General features: G+C 43.3%; 1 protein-coding gene across 6 annotated transcripts in view; it reads right to left on the bottom strand.

The window, feature by feature from the left end:
* Positions 1-13,312: 13,312 nt before the first annotated feature.
* Positions 13,313-22,641, bottom strand: part of PSIP1 (PC4 and SFRS1 interacting protein 1) — a 172,293-nt gene continuing 162,964 nt past the window's right edge. For all 6 annotated transcript variants that reach the window (XM_033919071.1, XM_033919099.1, XM_033919109.1 and 3 more), the window contains one exon: positions 13,313-14,062. In XM_033919071.1, the coding sequence (XP_033774962.1) occupies positions 13,993-14,062 (70 nt within the window). In that variant the 3' untranslated portion in view covers positions 13,313-13,992. The remainder of the gene's footprint in view (positions 14,063-22,641) is intronic.

Genomic DNA, 22,641 nt, shown 5'->3' with positions numbered 1-22,641 from the left:
TTGCAGGGTGGCACTGGCAGTAAAATGAAGACTGCAAAGGTTTCTAAGCTAGATTAGGCCATCATAACCCTAAGGCCCACATGCACCAACTTAGTGTATTAGTAAGATAAATTCTAAACAAAAATAAAAGGGAAAATGGAGGAAGGTCCTTGAGGCAGTTATGAAGGAGTGGTGCTACTAGACTTGCTGGTTGGAATGCTGCAGTGGGATGTTGAATCTGTGCTGTATCTTTGCATGCAGAAGGGCCCAGCTAGGGCGGGGAAAGAGCCATGTTTACACCCTGATAAAATGCTTACAGGCACTATGGGATCCTTTTTACTAAAGCGTACTATGCACTTAGTGCCACATAGCCAATAGGTACAAAATAGGACACATGGCATTTAGCATGCACTAATGTAATTGTGCTGGTCCCTCACATAGGGACAGTCGTTGCATATATATTTTATGTTTCATGTAAAAAATTATCCAGTGTCCGAAGCTGAGGGAATTCATTAATTAAAATTATTTAACAAAACGTAGCCTCCTTTTATCAAGCTATGTAAGGTTTGTTGTTTTTTTAACGCAGACATATGAGTATTGGAGCTTTTACCATAGCAGTCTGTGATTTAAAAAAAACCCCTTATGCAGCATGATAAGAGGGCCTAAGGGTACAAAGATGGGGAAAATTTACAAATGGCATCCCAATTGTAGACAGTGGCAGGCGTCCTATCGCTGTCTAACCTGAGGCAGGCTGCCTACACTGTCAGGGCAGGGAAGTGCCTAGGGATGCTTAACCTGCCCCAAGGCTGGACATAGTTTTGTCTGGAAGTGGGCTTAGGCATCTCCCTGCTGTGATCAGCTGAGTGAGTAGGGCAGGGAACCCTCCAACCCTACCACAAGTTGGCTGGCAGGAGAGATGCCCACTCCCTCCTGTCAGCAACCTCCCCCCCCCCCCTGAACACATGACCTTTCATGGGAGTAGCTTTAGGTATCTGGTCAATCCTAGGATGCACTGGGAAGGAGGGTTAAGACTCTGGTTGGCCCACGTACTTAAGGCCCCTCCTTAGTGCATTTCAGAATGCACCAGGAAGGGAAAGGCCTGCCATTTTGCAGTGGTGGGCCTGCCAGCTGAAGAGTGTATGCCTCCTTCCATCAAGACCTTCATTTTAAAAGGTATAGGGGTGGGGGTCTCCAGGAGGGGCACTTGAAGGGGGAGGGACATTGGGGGATGCTTTGGGAGGGGGACAATGCTTCAGGGGGGTGGTGGCAGGAGGAATTGGATACTCATCCTGTTGCAGGCATCCCTCCTCCTGTCAACTTGCGATGGGTGGGGTTCCCTCCTGCTACTGCTCAGCTGATTGCAGCAGGGAGATTCCCTTGCCGCAGTCAGCACAGCAGCAATGCAATTCTCTAAACGGCACCTGCGACAAGGACACCGGTTAGAGAATTGGGGTGGTTAGGCATCTGCCCATTAGGACAAATGCAATTCTGTATGACTCTCCATTGTGAACAGCTTGAAATATCGACAATGCTTTAAATCTACTTTTAATAGGCAACCACTGCAATTGCTGAAAAAGCACCTTTATTTAGTGTAGCAGGTATTATCCAGGGACAGCAGGCAGATATTCTCACATGTGGGTGATGTCATCCACAGAGCCCCGATGCAGACAGCCTTGCATGTAAAACTTCTAAAAAGTTTGCAACTGCTGCACCGCGCATGCCTTCCTGCCTGCCTCAGTTCAGATAGGGGAGGTGGGTGGGTTGAGAATATCTGCCTGCTGTCCCTGGATAATACCTGTTATGGTAAGTAACTGTGCTTTATCCCAGGACAAGCAGGCAGCATATTCTCATATGTGGGTGACCTCCAAGCTAACCAGAATGGGATGGTGGGAGTGTTGGCAATTTAAGAGAATAAATTTTGTAAAACTGCCTAGCTGAAATGGCCATACCATCTGGAAAAAGAATCCAGACAATTAGAGGTGAAAGTATGAACTGAGGCCCAAGTGGCAGCTTTGCAGATTTCCTCAATAGGAGTAGATCTGAGGAAAGCTACTGATGCCGCCATGGCTCTGACTTTATGGGCTGTGACTCGACCCTGTAGATGCAGTCCAGCCTGAGCATAGCAGAAAGAGATGCATGCAGCTAACCAGTTGGAGATGGTGCGCTTGAAAACTGGATGTCCCAACTTGTTTGGATCGAAGGAGACAAAAACTTAAGGAGCAGATCTGTGTGGCTTAGTACATTTGCAAGTAGAAAGCCAAAGCACGCTTATAGGACAGAGTATGAAGAGCTGTTTCTCCAGGATGAGAAAGAGGCTTTGGAAAAAACACTGGAAGTACAAACACTGAAACCACTTTAGGTAAGAATTTAGGATGAGTACGGAAGACTACCTTGTCATGATGAAATACTGTGAAAGGTGGGTCCGCTACTAAAGATTGTAGCTCACTGACTGCAAACAGACGTGAGAAAAACCATTTTCCAAGTAAGATATTTGAGATGAGCTGAAGCCATTGGTTCAAAGGGAGGCTTCATCAATGAGCAAGAAAACATTGAGATTCCAAACCACTGGAGGCAGTTTGAGAGGTGGCTTGACATTGAAAAGTCATTTCATAAATCTGGAAACCACAGGATGAGCAGAAAGGGGTTTCCCTGCAATAGGCTGATGAAAAGCAGCAATTGCACTGAGATGGACTCCAATGGATGTGGATTTGAGGCCTCCGTGAGATAAATGCAAGAGGTAATCGAAAACTGAAGACAAGGAGGTAGATTGAGGCTCCTTGTGATGAATGGTGCACCAAGCCGAAAATCTAGTCCATTTCTGGTTGTAACATTGCTAAGTGGTAGGCTTCCTAGAAACCTCTAAAATGTCCTTGACAGATTGCTTACACAGAGTCAGAGGTCTCTGCTTCATCCCAACCTGCAGTCTCTACATCTGACAACTTGGTACCTCTCAACCTAACTGCCACTTTACAGTTTTCTCAGAGATAGAAAAACTGGTAGAAGTAGTGGCTCCCTGCTGCTGAGTTGAAGGAGAAGGGAGAACCACGGTTGTCTGGGCCACCAAGGAGCTATCAGAATCATGGTGGCATGTTCGTGTTTGACGAGTGTCTTGAAAATGAGAGGAAATGGAGGAAAAGCATACAGAAACTGATTCGTCCATTCCAGAAGAAAAGCATCTGCCTCAAGGTGATGGGGAGAGTATATCCTGGAGCAGAACTGAGGCAGTTTGTTGTTGCGGGGAGACGCAAAGAGATTTATCTGAGGAGTCCCCCACTGAGAAAAAATGTGTTGATGAGGCGAGGAATTGAGTGTCCATTCGTGAGGTTGCAGAAAAAGATTTAAGAAGTTTCAATTTGTCCACTAGACAGTTTTTCTCTCCTTGACTATAAATCGCTTTTAAAAGGTGTTGTGAAGGAGTGCCCAATTCCACACCTTTTGAGCTTCCTGGCAGAGAGGAAGAGATTCTGAGCCTCCCTGCTTGTTGACATAGTACATGGAGACTTGATTGTCTGTCTGAATGAGGAATACTTGATCGTGGAGAAGATGCTGAAAAGCTTTGAAGATCACTATGAGTTCCAACAGATTTATGGGACACTGATCTGTGCTGGACCAATGGTCTTGAGTATGGAGACCATCGAGATGAGCCTCCCAAGAGTAGGTTGAGAAATCTGTTGTGAGGCCCTTCTGATGAGGGGGCATTTGAAACAGTAAACCTCTGGAGAGATTGGAAGAGAGCATCTACCAGTGGAGAGACTGTCTCAATTAAGGAGTCACTGTAATGTGCTGAGAGAGTGGGTCAAAAGCCTGCACCCACTGAGATGCCAGGGTCCTCTGAGGAATTCATAGGAACTCAGGCTCCTTGTGGTGCACACCCACTAACACCCGAAGCACTGCTCCACTTTGCATTGAACGATTTGCTTTTTAACTGTTATTTTAATATTGTATTTTAAGTATGAATGTTTTTATGTTTTTGTTTTTACCTTTGCTCTTAATATCTTTTCAACAGCTTCTCCCAAGGCTTCTCCGCCCCCTGATACCGGTACATGCCATTTAAACTCAGGCTCCTTGGGCACACGCCAAAGGTGCACGCTTAAGGAGCAGTTCATGCTCTACTTTGTGCGCTACTGCTGGGCGCCAAGAAAAAAACGGTGACTTTATCATGTAAGTCTTTTAAAAGCCTCTTTTTACTCATTTTTATTCCTTCTTTTAATCCTTGTCCCAGCTCAGTTTAATTTGGGACACATCTCATTCTGTATGTTGGTTTTTTTTTTTTTTAATCATTTTTATTAAATTTTCAAAGATAGAAAACAAAGCACAACAAACCACCAGCCACTAACAAAAGGAAATGCAGAAACAATCGGGTCTTTCATGTCAGTCCTTCACGAAAACCCACAGAGACCAAACCCCCCAAGCAGAACCCTTCCCCCCCCTTGCACTCCAGTGTCAAAAGTTCAATAAAGAACTGCGAGCTCTAGGGGACAATCCCTCCTAAATGGGAGCCCAAATTCTCCTAAATTTCCTCCAAGGCCCAGGACCTCTCCTCCGAACATCCAGGTATTCAAATTTCAACAGAGTAAACAGTTCATTACTCCACATAGTAAGGGTCGGCACTTCAGCTTGGCATCACAACAAAAGTATACACTTGCGGGCCAACAGAGAGGCCTTTTGTAATAAAATATTGCCCCCTCTGGCAAACCCAAATGAACCCCCTGAGAAAAGAGCAGAATATCTGCTCTCAAAGGGATCTGCTTGTGCAAAGCAGACTGCAGGTACAGAGCTACAAACGACCAGAATGTGGTCACAAGACCAAAACATTTGAAATAAACCTGCAGGGGCGGACTGGCACTGAGGACACCGAGCATGAGAGGCGTATCCAGAAGCATAGGCCCGGAATGGGGAGACATGCAGCCGCAAAAGAAACTTGAAGTGTTGTTCTTGTAGTACCACAGAATGAGTCATCCTAGGAAGATATTTCATAAGAAGACAAACTCCAGAGCCCATGATACGGTCAGACGGGGAGAGATCCTGATTCCACACAGCTGCCACCACCTCAGGGTCCCAAGGGGCCACGAAACAGCCCAAGCTGACTTGAAAGGATAAGCTAATCAGAGTCAGGTGGGACAGAATCAAAGTTTTGCACACCACATCCGCCTTGTCTTCATTCAAAGTAGCAGCATCCAACGAGCAGATATAATGAGACACCTGACGGTAAAAAAGCCAGTTCCGAGCCTCCAAGAGTCCCGCCGCCTGTAGATCCTAGAAAGAACGGGGCACACCCTCCTCCGACACCATGTCTCGCACATAACATAGTCCTCGAGTACTCCAGTGCTGTAAATATAATTTAGAAGCGTCATGATCCAAGTCACGATTACCCCATAAGGGCAACAGGATCATAGAGGTGAAATGTAAATGCATTCGTTTGCACAATTATTGCCAACATTGTCTCATGGAACGCAGCAGAGGGTGAGACCTGGTGGGAAAAATCCGGTGTGGGCACTTAGCATGAAGATAGTACATCAAATGAGTAGGAGCCATCAACTGCTGCTCAAGAGTGACAGGCGTATAAAACTGAGTGTTCTTAATCCAGTCCACCAAATGCCAGAGAAAGCAGGCTATGTTGTATCTCCTTAGGTCCGAGAGTGCCAGCCCACCCCGTCCCACAGGGAGAGATAATTGAGCAAGAGTCAGTCTGGGTTTTCTATTGTTCCAAAGAAATTTATGTAAAACAGTGTGATACATGTTAATATCCTTATTAGTCATATACAATGGAAAAGTCTGCATCACATAGACCCACTTAGGGAATAACACCATTTTGTAAAGAGCAATTCGACCCCGTAGGGACAATGGAAAACGAATCCAAAGACTCAAAAGACATTCATTCTGTATGTTTAATTCAAACATCTCTTCCAAAATGGATAGTTCTTCTTCCATTATCCCAGTTATTTGTGGGAACCCGCCCAATTAAGTCAGTTAAAAGCTCTGCCCCTCTTCACTCTCCAGAACGAATAGATATAAACGTAGCTTCACTAGGCCTAGGGGTTAAACAAATTAATATAGGTTTAATCAATACCCGTTCCATCAAAACCAAATATCATATACTCAAAGACCTAATTGTCCAGTCTTCCTTGGATTAATTATGTCTAACTGAAACTTAGCTTACTGAAGGGGAAGAAGCCTACCTTTCTTACACCTGTCCTCCTGGATTCTCTTTTCTTTATAACCATCGCCTCCAAAAGCGTGGAGGTGGGTTAACAATCATTTTTCATGATTCCTTATTAATAGGCACTGATTATTCCCCAGCAAACTCTTCAATTGAATTCCTACAATTCTCCTTATAGACTAGACCCAAAATAGATGCTCTTCTTCTTTATTTGCCCCCACCAATCAATCGCGAGAATCTTACCCAGTTACAGTCACTTATTTTCGATTTTGGTTCCTCCACTACAAATCCCTTGATCCTTGGAGATTTCAATATTTATTTTGACGATCTAAGCAATAATTATATTAAAGAAATTCTTTCTTACATTAACCACCTTGATTTATGTCCACTATTAACAGTTCCAACACATAAAGCAGGACATACAATAGATATGGCTCTAATTTCCTCCTCTGCAACTGTTAGCTATCTGACAGGCCCCTGTTTGCCAGTCCCCTGGTCTTACCACTATTTAGTCTCTATAAACTATACCACTTCCCATATGAAAGTTCATGCAACACATCAGACTATTAAGTGTAGAGATTTTAATAATCTCTCTTTAGATTCGATCACCTCAATCTTAAAATTAGACTTTTCCGATTTAAAGACTCGCTCTTTGGACAACTTCCTATCTCAATGGAATGTATTTACAAAACTCCTGTTAGATGAACTAGCACCGACACAACGCAAACCCATTTCAGCATGAAACTTTTTGAATCCCTGGTTTACGGCAGAACTTGCTCTTATCAAAAAACAACTTCGGTCTTTAGAACGTAGGTGGAGAAAGGATAAAACCCTGACCAATATTGAAAAATTCAAAGAGCACTCAAGGTTGTATAAATTAAAAATAAATCGGGCAAAAATGAAATATTACCCAAGCCAAATTTTGAAAGCCAAAAACTCCTCCGCACTTTACTCTATTCTAAAATCGGTTACGTCTACAACCAAGAGGCAAAATCAAAATCAAATAACTAGTATCTTGCCCACTGCCCAGGAACTTGCTACTTATTTTACTGACAAAGTGAATAATATCAGGAAAAATCTTACCTTGAATCAGCTTTCAACACTAGAACAAGACCAAACTGAGCTAGGGTCACTATCCTCAAAATGCTCACAATTTAACTTACCAAATCTTATGGAGATTGAATCCCTCATTAAGACCATTAATATTAATATTCCCTCTCTTAAAATTATCAATACGAGGCAGCAGTCTATTTTTTCTGTAACGGCTCCCCAATCTTGGAATGCCCTTCCAATATATTTAAGAGAGGAAAAGAATCTTGAAAAATTTAAGAGCAAATTAAGAGTCTTCTTTTTAAAGATGCATTCAACGATTAATTGAATTGCTTATGCCTCTGATTTTAACCTAGACCATTTTGATTTTTGTTATTCCCTTTCCCATTGTTTTTAACCCTAATTGTACTACTTTATAATTAAATTGTAATTCATTCCCAAGTTTCCTAATGTTTCTACTTGTATGTGTAATTTAATTTACTATTATGTTTTAGTTGTTTTGTTACTTGTCATTTTAAGTCTGTCTTCTTTACTCTGTAATTTTATTAATTTGTACATCGCTTAGAATTCGGATTAAGCGATTAATCAAATGTAATAATAATAATAAACTTAAGGGTTCACAAGCAGAATCAATTCCCCCATTCATTCTTAAGCGTTATTTTGCAATTTTTGGTCCTTTCATCCTTGCCCTAATTAATGAAAATCTTCAGCAAAGCATCATGCCCAAAGCCTGGAAGGAATCAGTTATTCGCCCCATTATTAAGGATCAAAAACTAGTCCCGAGGATAAATCAAACTATAGACCAATCGCAAATATTCCATTCCTAGCAAAGCTGACTGAGAAGGTGGTATTCAATCAAATATCAGAATTAATAGAAAAAAACCACCATTTTACATCCGAATCAAACAGGCTTTAGACAGCATCACTCTACAGAACATTCTGTGATTGGCATGTCTACCTCCATACTTTACTTCCTGAATCATCATCAATCTGTTCTTCTGGTTTCTAGTGATCTTTCATCTGCTTTTGATACAATTGACCACAATCTTCTTATAGACAGACTCCAGTCTATTGGCATCTCGAATCAGGTCCTTTCTTGGTTTATATCTTATTTTTCAAACCGCTCCTCCATTGTGTCCTTTAACAATTCAACTTCCAAAAGTTTTACAACAGCATATGGTATTCCCCAAGGGTCCATTCTTTCACCACTTTTGTTCAATATTTTCCTTGCACCCTTGATGACTCTCTGCTAATCCATTGGCTTTAACGTGTTTGCTTATGCAGATGACATTCAGCTTTTACATCCGCTAGATTCCAATAATCCTCTTTAAACAATAGCAATCAATAAGAAACTCGAACAGATTCACCAATGGCTTGACGCTAACAAATTAGCTCTTAATGTTAATAAATCAAATGTTATGCTATTTCCCTGGAAAGACGGCTCTAAGCTTATTTTTCCAATTACTATCAAGGGTACTACTCTACAGTCAATAAGTAGCATTAAGATCCTAGGGGTCATCTTTGACCATAAATTAACCTATCATGACCACATTAGTAGTATTGTTAAATCAACATTTTTAATCCGTTCAGTTTCAAAATTTTTATGCCCCAAATCACTTAACATTTTAATTCATTCCTTGGTAATCTCTAAAATTGATTATTGCAATGCTCTATTCAAGGGAATAGCCCAAAATGAAGACATTTACAGATTATTCAAAATGCTTCTATTAAACTTATAACGAAAGCTAAGAAATTTGATCACGTGACACCTCTCCTCAAGAAAGCGCATTGGCTCCCAGTTGTTCACAGTATAATGTATAAACTAAGTCTGCTTACTTTCAAATCTTTGCTATACAAAACTCCTGCTTTTATTTATAAATTACTGATTCCCTACACCTCAAATAGATTATTGAGATCAAACAATCAACATTTATTAATAATTCCTTCACTTAAAATCATTAATACACGGCGGCAATTCATTTTTTCTGTCACAGCCCCCCAAACATGGAACTCACTCCCTATCTATTTAAGGGAAGAACATGACTTGGACAGATTTAAGAGCAAATTAAAAAGCTTTCTTTTTAAGGATGCATTTGATAATTAGAAAGCCTGACTAGTAGCCTTATTTCAATTGCATCTCTTTACTTCCCTGAAGTACATGATCTCTCCCTTCCCAGTGTAGTTTCCCATATATGTCTTATTTACTAACAACTTGTATTTCTCTTCCCTTTCTTTCCTTTTGTTTTAATATGTTTGTAATATTAGTTTTTAATATGTCTTACAAGATTTAGTTTGCCGTCTTGTTTTGTTGTCCCCTAAATTTTGTAATTTTACTGATTTGTACATTGCTTAGAACTTTGAATAAGCGATCAATCAAATTTATATTAAACTTGAATTATAGCAAAAGGAATCACGTGAACTGTAGAGGCCATGTGACCTAGGAGAACCATCATTTGTCTTGCTGAAAGTGAAGTGAAGGATGACACTTTGTGACAAAGTTGAATGAGAGCATTCTGACATTGTTGAGGAAGGAATGCTTTGAGTTGTACAGTATCCAGTACCACTCCGATGAACTGTAGAGTCTGAGAGGGCTGTAGTTGGGATTTTGTAAAGTTGATTTCGAACCCCAAGCTTTGGAAGAACCAAGTAGTCTGTTGGGTCGCTACAATAACCCCCTGAGATGTTGAATCTTTGAGCCAATCGTCCAGGTACGGGAAAACCTGAAGACCATGGTTTTGCAGAGCTGCTGCTATCACCACTAGGCACTTGGTGAAGACTCTGGGAGATGATGCCAGGCTGAAGGGTAGCACTCTGTACTGAAAATGATGATTTCCGCTAGAGGACAGTTCAAACGATTCATATACAGATTGAACGAGATGCATGCAAAGTTGACCCAGATTGTTGTGTAGTTGTTGAAAACTTTAGAAGTCGATGGGGAAGATATTTGAAAAAAATCTGGCTTAGTGTTGACCTAATGCTTGAGATAAGATGTAAAGACAAAGTTGTAGTTCAAAACTTGGGTAGTCATAATTGAATTTTGATACAGCTGACAACCAAATATGTCCATAGTCCTGCCCTTTCTTCCAGGTGGAATGGTGGCATAAACCTTGGCAGGATTAGTTCTTTTTAAAGAAGATTCCACAAGAAACTGATGGGATAATTGAGAGGTGTCAAAGTCCCTCTGAGAGGGCCGCAATCTAGTCAGGTTTTCAGGATTTCCCCAATGAATATGCATGAGATCTATTAGCATACAATGAAAGCAGTGCATGCAAATAGATATCATGCATATTCAATGGGGAAATCCTGAAAACCCAACTGGATTGCGGCCCTTGAGGGACTTTGACACCCCTGCCTTACAGTTAACCATCCTATACTGAGATTCCAACTTTGCTGGCACAGCAGGAACAGAATATAGTGTCTCAAGATTTCTTTTGAAAGTTTGAGAAAGAATGCCATTTATGGGTAATTTGAGACTCCCTAGGAGGATGAGGCATTCCCAGTTCTTCCAGATACACTTTAGAGTATTTTGAGTCAGATTCTACATAGAAACTTGGTAAATGATACCAGGTCTGAAGAGGTATGACTTCATTGAGAAGAAGGTGAACCCCTCGAGGTATCTCTTATAGCAGAGAATGAAGATGAAGCCTCTCTGGAGTATCGATACATGATATCTGAATCCATAGGCAAAGATGACCCACTTCTGGAATGTGAAGAGAATCCTCGCAGAAGAACTCGACTGACGAGAGTGGTGAGGTTCCACAACCAATCTCCTCGACGAAGGTGTTTGTGGTCTCGAAGAGCCTCGATGCCTGGAGAAACGAGACCTGTTTTGAGAAAAAGACTTGGGCCTTGATGGAAAAGTATGTCTCGAATCATGGCCTCGTGATTAAGTCGGATCCAGTCTGAAAGATGAACGTCGAGGTGTCCTCGCCCTGTGCCTCAAAAAGGGCAACACCTTATGTAAAGAGGTAGGGCTGGAAGTCGGAGAACGAGGTCAAGATAACAAAAAGGACTCAGCTCCTTGTAATGAGATATCTCGAGGCACTCTTAAGGACTCAACTCCCTGTACAGAGTGCGTAGACTGAGTTCGAGGCACTGCCAAGGACTTGACTCCAAGAAGCAGAGTCGAGGTAGGAGTGAATTGGGCAAGCATGTTACCAAACTCTTGATGCAGAATAGTTGCCAACATATTTTGCAAAACCTGCACCGAGACCATTGAATCTGGTACATTTGGTGGGGCTATCGTCTCAGAGGAAGACGCCCTCGAAGAAGAAAGATGTCTCGATTTTGAGACATGTTTCTTGGGAAGCTTCAAAACCACTGGTTCTAAGGGTGGCATGTCCGGAGGAGTTGGCTTAGCTATCATACCTGAGAGAGACAGTGAGGATAACGGCTCCTCAGGAGAAAATTTAGCTGATTTCCCTGAAGACGAGGACTTCCTAATGAAGAAGGTTTGATTAAGGTCGAGGTGAAAGGTGGTATCCCCGTAGAAGACTTGACTGGATTCAGAGTTGGAATCGTGGTCAGGGCTTTAGATGAAGGCCTATTCATGCCGCCAAATATTTTTTCTACCTGAACTCGATGACGTTTAAGGGCTCGAGATTGAAGCGTAGCACAGCGGGCACACGACTCCGGACAATGGTCAGGTCCTAAACACTGTACACACCAGTTATGAGGGTCAGTGAGGGAGATCGTGTGCTGGCAGTGGCTATACTTCTTAAAACCTGCACGAAGAAAAAAACAAACCAAACTTATGGGTTTTTTTAAAAAGAAAAATGAAACGCGCGATAAACACAGTGACCCTGTAAGGAAAAAACACAAGCTGCGGTGAGAGAAGGCATGAGTAGAACTAAGTCTAGCGCAGAGCGTCAAAACGGGACTTCTTGGCTCCGTGGAAAACTGAGGAGACATGCGCCCTATGTCGGGCGAGAATGCATTCGTGCATGCGCGGTGCGGCAGTCGCAAACTTTCTAAAAGTTTTACAAGCAAGTCTGCTTGTGAAGCTGTCCGCATCGGGGCTCCGTGGATGATGTCACCCACATGTGAGAATATGCTGCCTGCTTGTCCTGGGATAAAGGGGGATAACATGTTCAAACCTACTAAATAAGCTGTGCAGTAGCATTCTGTATCAAGCCATAGTACAACAAATGAGTAATTAAATGAAGACAAAGCACATAAAACCAGTTTCTAATCCAGTTCACAACTTTGGATCTTGTGATGCCTTTTACTGGGTCTTTTCAGGGCTATCGCTTACCTATCTTGCTGCATTAAGATTCTATACTGAGACATGTGCTGACTTTTTCTCTGTCACAGGGTAGGCATTGCCCAGCCCAGCTTGTTGTACATTTTATCAGAATGCTTATTATATTCCTTATTTTGTTATTCTAAGTATGGTACTAACTTAGATGCACTGTGTGATTGGTGGCATATGAAGCCACTCTAAATAAATAAAATTAGCCTTTTCTCCTAACACCACCTAACTGAAAAGTTAAGAGACTACTGCTCTTCAGCTTGGAGAAGAGCCAACTCAGGGGTAATATGATAGAGGTCTATAAAAGGGTAGATGTGAATTGCTTGCTCACTCTTTCCAAAAATACTAGGACTACGGGACATGAGATGAAGCTACTAGATGCACTAAAGATACAGACTTGATCGTCCAGGACAGTGGATCCAGCAATGGAAAAAGCTTCTTATATGTTCATAAATCAAGAAAGCAGTTATCAACTTCATGGCTGAAGAACAGAAATCTCCAAAGTGCATAGGAAAAGTTGGTGACAAACAGATACTAAGGTATCTTGGTTCAGAATCACAAAGGAAAGATGTTCAACCATTGAGGATTTAGTTACATCACAGGAAGAAGCTGACACAAAGAAAATTTTTACATGCTAAGCATGCTTGTGCTGAAGTGATTATTTCTGATGACACAGATATCATATTGTGCTTGGTCTTCCATAAGGAAGTGCCAAATTTGTTTGTTAGTTGTGGTACTTGCGATTTGTCAAGCCCCGTCACAGGCCAACCTTCTGCTAATACTATATATGTTCTGTGTAAACAGCCAAATTTCTATTACTCTACTTGCCACAAGACATACCCACGCCTCCCACAGCAGAGAAAACAAAAAACTGTTTGTAAAGCATTTATTTACAAAGCTAGTACAAGTTTACGGATTGCAAGATTAAAATGGCATTCTTTAATTATTTTGGAAAAGAAAATGATTTAACAAAATATACTCAAGACAGATTTACAGCTATTTGGAAAAAAAATTACATTTAGTAAAAAAATAAAAAATCAAAAAACCAAAACAACAAAAAACCAAATACTTAAAAGTTTTTACTTTGAAACTCTGATCAAGTTTTATAGCAATTAAAACACTGATTCATCAAAATTTTTAAATTCTTGGTTATCTGTAATAAGACATCAAGACGTACAATATAGGTAAGTAAAAACAAACCACAGCTGCAAGCTCTGTGACAAGACAAAAATAGCTCCTTGACTCACAGACTTTTTTTCAGTTTTATGTTTAAGAACACTTAAAAACCATTTGGCCTGTTAACACTGCACATATACTACCAATGAGAGACTGAAATAACCAGTATTTTTCTTTAAAAATTAAAATAAACAGGCCTTTCCCGCCTTAAAAACATTTTTCTTCTTTTTGGCCGCACATCAAAATGCTATATAAAATTATTTTAAAACTTTAACCAGTTCTATAATGTTCCATCACCAGAATGTCATAACCAACTTCAAGTTGTATCTTAACAGTATTTTTTTTTCAAGATTTTAATCAATCCCAAAGGCAGGTTTTACTTTTCTGATATGGAGTCTTCGTTGGCTTGTTTTTCTGGCTTGGCCTCTTTTAGTCCTCCAGGAGGGCTAGAGAGAAAAACAACAATTAATTTCACCCTTATCTAAAGCAAGCTAGACAAACACTACTCAGATGGTTTAGGATAGGTGGCTTGTGTCTGGAAGCACAAAGGATCCCTAGATAGTCTTGAAACCTCTTTCAGTCCTATTTTTCCACAATTCTCTCCCATATTTCACCAAGTGGACACACATCTTTCTTCTCCCAACCGCGCCCCCCCCTCCCCAACAAAGAAAAAGCTATGCACTGACTATTCCGAAGTGTCCCAAATTACTAAATTATGAACTAACACAATTAGGGCCACTTCTCAGATTGTACCAAAATCATAACTTCTATTGTTTCTCTACAGCTTTCCTCCACCAATCTGATTTTCTTGATCATAAAGTTTTTGGTAACTAAGGACTTTGGGAACAAGGAATTCATACTATAAAAGAATACACCACACCCACTGAAAAATAGGTTAACTTCAAGCCCAGGGTGGTAGACGGAGAGAATTGAGCTTATATCCAGTGCCCTTCTACAGCATTAGTGTAACCCAAGACTTACCACAGCTGTTGCAGGAATGCTCTAGAATGGGAGTCAAATAGGCAGGACACAACCTTTTCTTACTCTAGGCCTGTTTACAAAGCCAAGGTAGCAATTCTCCTGTGGCAAATGCACCAAAGCCCATAGGAACTAAATAGGTTTTGGTGCATTTGCTGCAGAAGTGGCTTTGTAAAAGAAGCCCTCTGCTGCTTCTCAGTCCTAGTGATTTGTTACTCTTTCCCTTATTCTGTATTCTTGCTGTCACTTTTATTAGGTATTTATGTTTTGTTATTTATTATACAAACTGCCTTGATGGCATGACCAAAGGGCGGTACATCACATAAACCTGAACATGAAACGCACAAAACAGAGAATGACGTGACAGAATTTGTCACTGTTCCCGTCCCTGTGGATAACCGCAGGAAACCATCTCCATGTCATTCTTTAAGGAGAAAGGAAAGAATCAGAATATGAATGGGTACAACCATGGACCCTCAAGCCTTGCAGTGAAGAATGCTGGTGTAAAAGGACTGAGGTTGAGATAGACACTAAAGAATGACTGAAGATGGTTTCCCGCGGTTATCTGCAGATATAGGGATGGTGACAAATTCTGTCAATGTGTTATTCTCTAGTACACAATTGGTGCAGCTCCACAAAACCAAGATTCAATCCTGCCCCTGTGCTTTCTTCAGTTGGGGGGCATAGAAAAGGAACATCATGGAGGTAGCTGGGACGGAGCTGAAAGAGATGAAAATTAGGAGAGCAATACTGATGTTGAAAGTAAGTAAGAGCATGAGATTGTGAACAGATTGACAAGTAGACAGGATATTCTTGAAAGGAGGAATGCACATCTTGACAGTGAATCAGCTTCAAAGTTTAGAAAAGCATTTCTTATAAAAACCCTGAAAGCTGGGACTGTCATCAGATAACTTGGCAACTTAACAGGAAAAGTAAAGAGAAGGAAGCAGAGCACTTAATCTTGGAGAATGAAGCAAACTGAGGGAAGTCAGGATAGATTAATTTAAAAAATAATAAAAATCCAAAGAAAGATTACATAATAATAATTTTTAAAAATCCAGCTATCACTGTGGCAGTAAGGGGAAAAGCAACAGATTAGACAAAGAATGCAAATAAGATCAGGGCACAAAATAAAATTAATAAATGAACAAATATAAAATGGAATTGGACTGCAAAGCACAAGTGATGCCCATCACATAAGAAATATGTAATTCATACAGCTATAACATCCCCAAGAAAAGACCAATTTATTGATTCTAATTGAATGGTTTTTCCCTTTACTTTTGGTTATATTTTTACATCCAGGGAAGGGGGGAGGGGTGGGTGGGAGGGAGAAAGATAATGTATAGGGACTGGTTTATTTATGAGTTGTTAGTACTATTATATGGGTATCTTGAATATATTGAAATCGGGGGGGGAGGGGTGAAAATTATTCTTATGTATTTCACTGATGGATATAAGTGCTGTTTTTTTCAGGCAACTTGTTAGACCAGAGGGCCGCCGCGTGAGCGGACTGCTGGGCATGATGGACCACTGGTCTGACTCAGCAGTGGCAATTCTTATATTCTTATGCAATTTTTGTATGCACTGTTTTTAGAATGAAAATGAATAAAGATATATATTTAAAAAAAAAACCCAAAACTGAAAGTTATAAAATGGTTATAGGAACACAATCATCTCTGTTTCCCAGAATCTTAAGCTTCCATTACAAAGCAGAGAAATTGGAAAGAGTAGATGTTGGAAAGGTTAAAATTATGAAAATGGATGAAAGGGGCAGCCTGATGGGAAAGGGGTCAAGGATGCCAAAGCAAGAAATAAGGAGATCGTAATTGTATAATTTTACTATCGGTGCTGCTAGCCAAGCTGCATACAATCAAAACGTGGCTGGGAGGGACCTGGAGCATTGCATACTCAAGTGCTGTCAAAATAAACCCATCACCCACATGATCCTCCGTAGGGACACTCAGCTGCCCCGCACTATCTCTTCACTTATCTTCCCCTATGATCTCCGCACCCCCCCACCCCATGAGCTCCGCTCAGCTGGTAAGTCCCTTCTTTCTGTGCACTTCTCTTCGGCTGCCAACTCCAGACTCCATCCCTTCTGCCTTGTTGTGCCGTATGCTTGGAACAAGCTACCTGAATCCCTATGGCGGGCTCCGTCTCTGGCAGTATTCAAGGCCCAGTTAAAAGCCTACCTCTTTGAGAGTGCTTTCGACTCCTAACTCTTTCGGATTTTCCTCTTTCACCAGTGCCCTCTTTTTCCTTCTGAATGTGAACTGAGAAAGGTGTGTTCTGACCTGCTCTGTTTGGTTTTTATTATTTTGGGGTATTTTTTAAATCAATTTTGGGAGGCTTTGGTGCCCAGAGGTCCCCAATTTGGGACAGCTCTGCCTGGGAAGGGATGCAGATTCTGCATGGGTGGTCTGCTGCTTGCAGGGCTACCCCAAGGTGTACCTGAGTCAGCCTGCTTGGTGGTTTGGAAGCTTGGGGACCATTCTGGGAGCTAGCTTATCTCTGATTTGTCAAGGGACTTGAGCGCAGGCTATGGGGCCCCTGTGCGAGTCCCTTTAGGCTTCAGGGAACCGGCTGTATTTTTCACTCCCCCTGTCGCGCTGCAAAAATTGGGAGGAGGTGGCTGAGGTCTCAGTCATGTCAAGTCCAAGTGGCAGCCTGAAGATCTCCAGTTTTGGATCTATTCCAGAAAGGATTTGAGGCAGATAGTCTTTTCCCATCAGTCAGGCTGCAAGAAAGCTGACAAGGCAAGCACTAGCACAGCACAGTTAAGTATAGCCCATTATTCCCTACTAGTGTTTAAGCCCGTTACATTAACGGGTGCTAGAGTAGATGTCTGTCTGTCTGGTTTTTTTGGCTTTGTCTCTCTTTCCTTGGACACTGTCTGTCTGTCATTCTTTCTGTCTGTGTCTCTCTCTGGCCCCCTGCCTGCCTGTTATTTCTCTGTTGCGCCATGCCTGCCTGTCTCTCCGTGGCCTCCTTCCTATGTCCATAATGTCCCATCCTATGTCCTTAGTGTCCTCAGTGCCTCCTTCCTATGTCTTTAGTGCCCCCAGTGCCGCCTTCCTATGTCCTTAGTGCCCTCAATACCTCCTTCCTATGTCCTTAGTGCCCTCAATACCTCCTTCCTATGTCCTTAGTGCCCCTTCCTATGTCCTTAGTGCCCTCAGTGCCTCCTATATCCTTAGTGCCCCCAGTGCCTCCCTCCCATGTCTTTAGTACCCCTTCCTATGTCCTTAGTGGCCCCAGTGCCTCTTTCCCATGTCCTTAGTGCCCCCAGTGTCTCCTTCCCATGTCTTTATTGCCCCCAGTGCCTCCGTCCTGTGTCCTTAGTGCCCCATTGTCTCCATCCTGTGTCCTTAGTGCCCCCAGTGCCTCCTTCCCATGTCCTTAGTGCCCTGTGTCCCTTCCTATGTCCTTAGTGCCACCAGTGCCTCCTTCCTATGTCCCCCTCACTGCCTTCCAGACTTTGTCCCACCCCCACCCACCGAAGCCAGCCTGCCTCCCTCCCATCCCCCTGTGCAGTATAACCCTTGAGCAGCATGTTTCCATCTCCCCCCCCGCCACTACCGCCGCCCCCACTGACCCTCCCACCACGAGACGACCGACAAACTTCCTGGCTCCAGCAGCGTCCGCAGCACTCTAAACACGCTGCTTCGCGGCCTTCTACTGCCCTGATTTTCTCTGCTGCGTCTCTGATGTCGTCATCAGGGACGTGGCAGAGGAAATCAGGGCAGTAGGCTGCCAAGCAGCATGTTTAGAGTGCTGTGGACGCTGCTGGAGCCGGGAGGTTTGTGGTCGTCTCGCGGTGGGAGGGTCGGATGGGAGGGTTAACGGGGGTTTGGGTGCGCCAGGGGGGCGACGACAACGAACTGACTTACACGAAAACAGAACCCTAAGCACGCATGCGCACTCCTACCTGCCAGGGACCTACTGATCACGGAAAAAGGAACACGCAAGTAGGAGTGTGCATGCGCGCTTAGGGTTTTATTATTACAGATAGGGAAAATTGGAGAGGATTTGGGTCAAAAAGTTTTATTTTTGAGGGATTCTGGGGCTAGAGATAGGGCCCCCCTCCTCCAAAACCACTTTCCCTGAATTTTTTAAACTTCAGGGGGCCCCCCATGGACCATTTTGGGCACAAATTCACTGGCAGTGGCCATCTTGGATTTGAAATTATCTTTTTTTCTAAAGCCTCCATCTGCCTCAAAACCCCTTGATTTGGCTCAAAATTGATTAGGATGGACTCCTTAGGCTATTTTACCACATATGCCAGTTTTGTGCTGAATGGTCAGCCGAGGAGCATCTGTGCATTGCAGGATCCTCAGGCTTAGCCTCCTCTGAGTCCTCTAGAGCTGAGGAACCACAGGGGGGTCCAGGTGGTAGTGAAGAAATCCCTCCCAGAGCCCCTGAACAGCGAGTCGATGAAGCACAAATACACAGAAAGTAGTGGAGCACATGAGAAGCTAATCTGAGGTGCTGCTGGGTTCATAGGGGCTCCTGTTCTGGGATTTACCCCAGATTTCATAATCTCCTGTGGAAAGCCTTTTTGATGAAGCTGGGACGCTCCGCGCTGCCTGCGATCACGCCGGCCTTGGACCAGGAGAGAATCCAGTCCAGGAGACCTCTCCACCGCTAAGGAACCCGACAGCCAGCCTGAGTGACCAGGCAGACCAGGACTGGGAGAACTGGCAATCAGACTCCATGTTTTTACTGTCCCAGAGCGCATTTTCTTGCCTGGAGGATTGTGGTTTCCTTTCTGGGACCTGAGGTCAGGTGGCAATAGTCCTCCTCAACCAGGGAGATGATCCCTCGGTGTGGTGGCTGTTTAAGGTCGGCTACTGTGCCTCACGTTATTACAGATACGCTCACAGAATTGGAGCTGGAACTGCAACAATCATCAACCTCTCAGTGCACGGTCACGAGCGGTACAAATGCTCAAACTACCTTTTTTCCTACACATTCTATCACCTTGCTAGTTACTGAGCAGTGTAATTCTCTGGAAGGCTCTCTAAAGGTAGCCAACTATGACTAAGCTTTTTAGTCAGCTGAAGGTGGATTCCACAGTGACTCAAGTGCCATAAAGCGTACCTCCCTCCCCAGCAGGAAGCATGACGTAAAGGATGCACAGGACTGCAAGGTGGATGTGATTTTTAAGGAGTCAATTTGAAGTGTTAGCTTTGGGAATCAAAGCGGCAGCATCATTTATGGCACATGCCTGCCACACCAGGTTACGGTGGAGTCCTGCGGCAGAAGAGGATGTATGTCTCCAGCTGCTGCTAGAGGGGGTGGATGACATTATGAGCAAGGTATTAGCGAATACTGTTTCTGCCTGCAGAATGCTCTGGATCAGGTAACAGGTGGGTTATTCAGCCTCCAAGGCCATCTTAAGCAGACTGCCTTTTAAAGAGCAGATGCTATTTGGTAAGGGCTTAGACGACCTCATGTCTAATGGGGACAGATAGTCGTCCTAAGTCTCTGCCTGACAGCAGACCTCGCCGACCCGCTGGTGGAGGCAGAGGTAATTTTCGTTCCTATTGACATTCCTGCCAGAACTACACAGGTGCCTCTGCTCAGAGATTTTATCAGGGTTCCAGGTAGAGATTTGGTAGCTCCAGACACCAGCAACCCTCAGGGTCTTGCATCAGACCTGCCTCCAAGAAGACACAATGACGCCAAGGCAGCAATCAGCGTTCTGGAAGGCATGGGAACAAATTTCCTCAGACTGCTGGGTTCTAGATCTTATTTTGGAGGGTCACAAGATTGTGTTCTATCACCCTTTCCCAGATCTGTTTGTGGATTCTCCAGCTGGACGGCCAGAAAAGGAAACCAGGGTCTGAGTGACAGTGCAAAGGCTACTAGACATTCAAGCCATAGAATCAGTCATTGATGAAGAATCGAGCTTCGGCAAATACTTCATAGTGCCCAAAAAACACACCAAAGACTGGAGACCGATTCTGGACCTTAGGTCTATAAATGAGGCCCTCAAAGTACAGCACTTCTGCATGGAGACTTTCCAATCAATAATTGCAGCAGTGGCACCGCTGGATGTTCAGTCTTAGCTGCTGTTAACCGCCTAGAACCATTCGTGGGCTGGCGGTATACGAGAATAAATTATTATTATAATTATTATTGTTCCTAGCCTCCCTAGATCTGATGGAGACGTACCTTCATATTCCCATTTTCCCGGCACACAGGAAATACTTAGATTCCATGTCCTGCAAAGGCATTTTCAGTTTGCAGCCCTACCTTTCAGGTTGGCAACAGCTTCTCGTACCTTCACCAAGGTAATGGTGGTGGTTGCAGCTCACTTCCACAGAATGGGAATACAGGTACACCCATACTTAGATGACTGACTGATCAGAGCCCCATCAAAGTCAGAGGGCAAGCTAGCTGTGCAGCAAGTGGTAAATCTCCTACAGGATTTGTGCTGGATAGTCAACTAGCACAAAAGCAATTTATTTTAGATCCGTAATTCATCAAGTCACTAGGACTCAAGCACGAGTCGATGGCACCTAACAACAAGAAGTCAACTTCAAGAAGAGTCATCTAGAACCAACCCAAAGCTTGTAGTATTTGAAAGTCTGCTTCAATACTGCTAAGGGACACATCTTTCTTCCCGAGCCACACAAATAGAAGCTCAGGAAGCAGATTGCAGACCTCCTAGCTATGTAAGATCCCACTGCCTAGCAGGTCCTGGGCTCTACGGCAACAACTTTGGAAGTGGTTCCCTGGGTGAGAGCGCACATCCCCTACAGGATTCTCTTTTGTCCCGATGGTCACCGCAGCGTCATTCACTCCAGATGAGGCTTCCCTGGACAGTGGAAGCGAGGAACAGCTTGTGCTGGTGGCTCCAAGTAGACTCCTTGGTGAGGCGTATTCCTCTCTGAATCCCCTCATGGGTGATCCTCACAACTAATGCCAGCATGTTAGGCTGGGGGGCCCATTGAGCTGGGCACCTGCTGCAGAGAAAATGGTCCATAAATTGTCTAGAATTGTGGGTCAATCAGCTAGCATTAAAGGTGCTAGAAAAAGATCTGGAAGGCAATGTAGTCAGAGTGTTCTCAGACAATGCTTCCGCAGTAGTATATGTGAACAGACAAGGGGGCACCAAGAGTGCTTTGTTACATCTGGAGGCATAGATGTTGTTCAGGAGGGCAGAGGCTCATCTTCAGGTGCTCTCCACAGCCCATGTAGCGGGAGTGGAAAACGTGCAGTCTAATTTTCTCAGTCGGCACACTCTAGACCCATGAGAATGATCCCTATCCCGAAGAGCGTTCAATCTCAATGTGCAATGCTGGGGAAGTCTTGTAATGGACTTGATGACTTCAGCCAAACACAAGAAGGTGAATTGCTTCTACAGTCGAATAAATGAACCAGGAAGAACAGGTTCAGCCCTGGCCATATCATTCACAGAATCACAACTCACCTGGGACTTGTGATCCTAGAGCTCCAAACTGGCCTCTCCAGCCATGGTATGCAGATCTAGTAAGGTTCCAATGGGACAGATGCATCAAGCTACTGGTACAAGCTACTGGAGAGAACCTAGATTGTTTTGATCTTACAGCATGGTTATTGAGCGTTTAAGCCTTAATACCCAAAAATATTCAGAGGTACTCCTTTCTACTCTTCTCAGAGCTAAAAAGTCTTCAACTGTTCAAGCCTACGCTAAAGCCTGGAGGGCTTTTCAGCTCTGGTGTGTCAATGATAAGGTGGAGCCCTTCAAGGCTTAGATTCCAATGGTGCTTGCATTTCTCCAGGCTGGACTAGAGAAGACCTGGTGGTGGCATCTCTCAAAGTACAAGTGCCAAGCCTCTTGTATTTCCAAGCTCGAGTGGGAAAGGTCTCCCTCCCTGCACATAAGCCTTTATTTTCCAGTCACCTACAAGCTTTATCCACTATTTTTCATAGCCCTCTCTCCCCAATGCTCCAGGACCTCCACTCACTCTATCCACATACTATTCAAATGATCTAACCAAACCGTATCGACCATTCACAGATCGCGACGCATACTATAGCTATCAACCTTGTAATC

The sequence above is a fragment of the Geotrypetes seraphini genome, chromosome 1, assembly GCF_902459505.1.
Source record: "Geotrypetes seraphini chromosome 1, aGeoSer1.1, whole genome shotgun sequence".
Lineage (NCBI taxonomy): Eukaryota > Metazoa > Chordata > Amphibia > Gymnophiona > Dermophiidae > Geotrypetes > Geotrypetes seraphini.
This window is presented reverse-complemented; position numbering and strand designations above follow the sequence as displayed.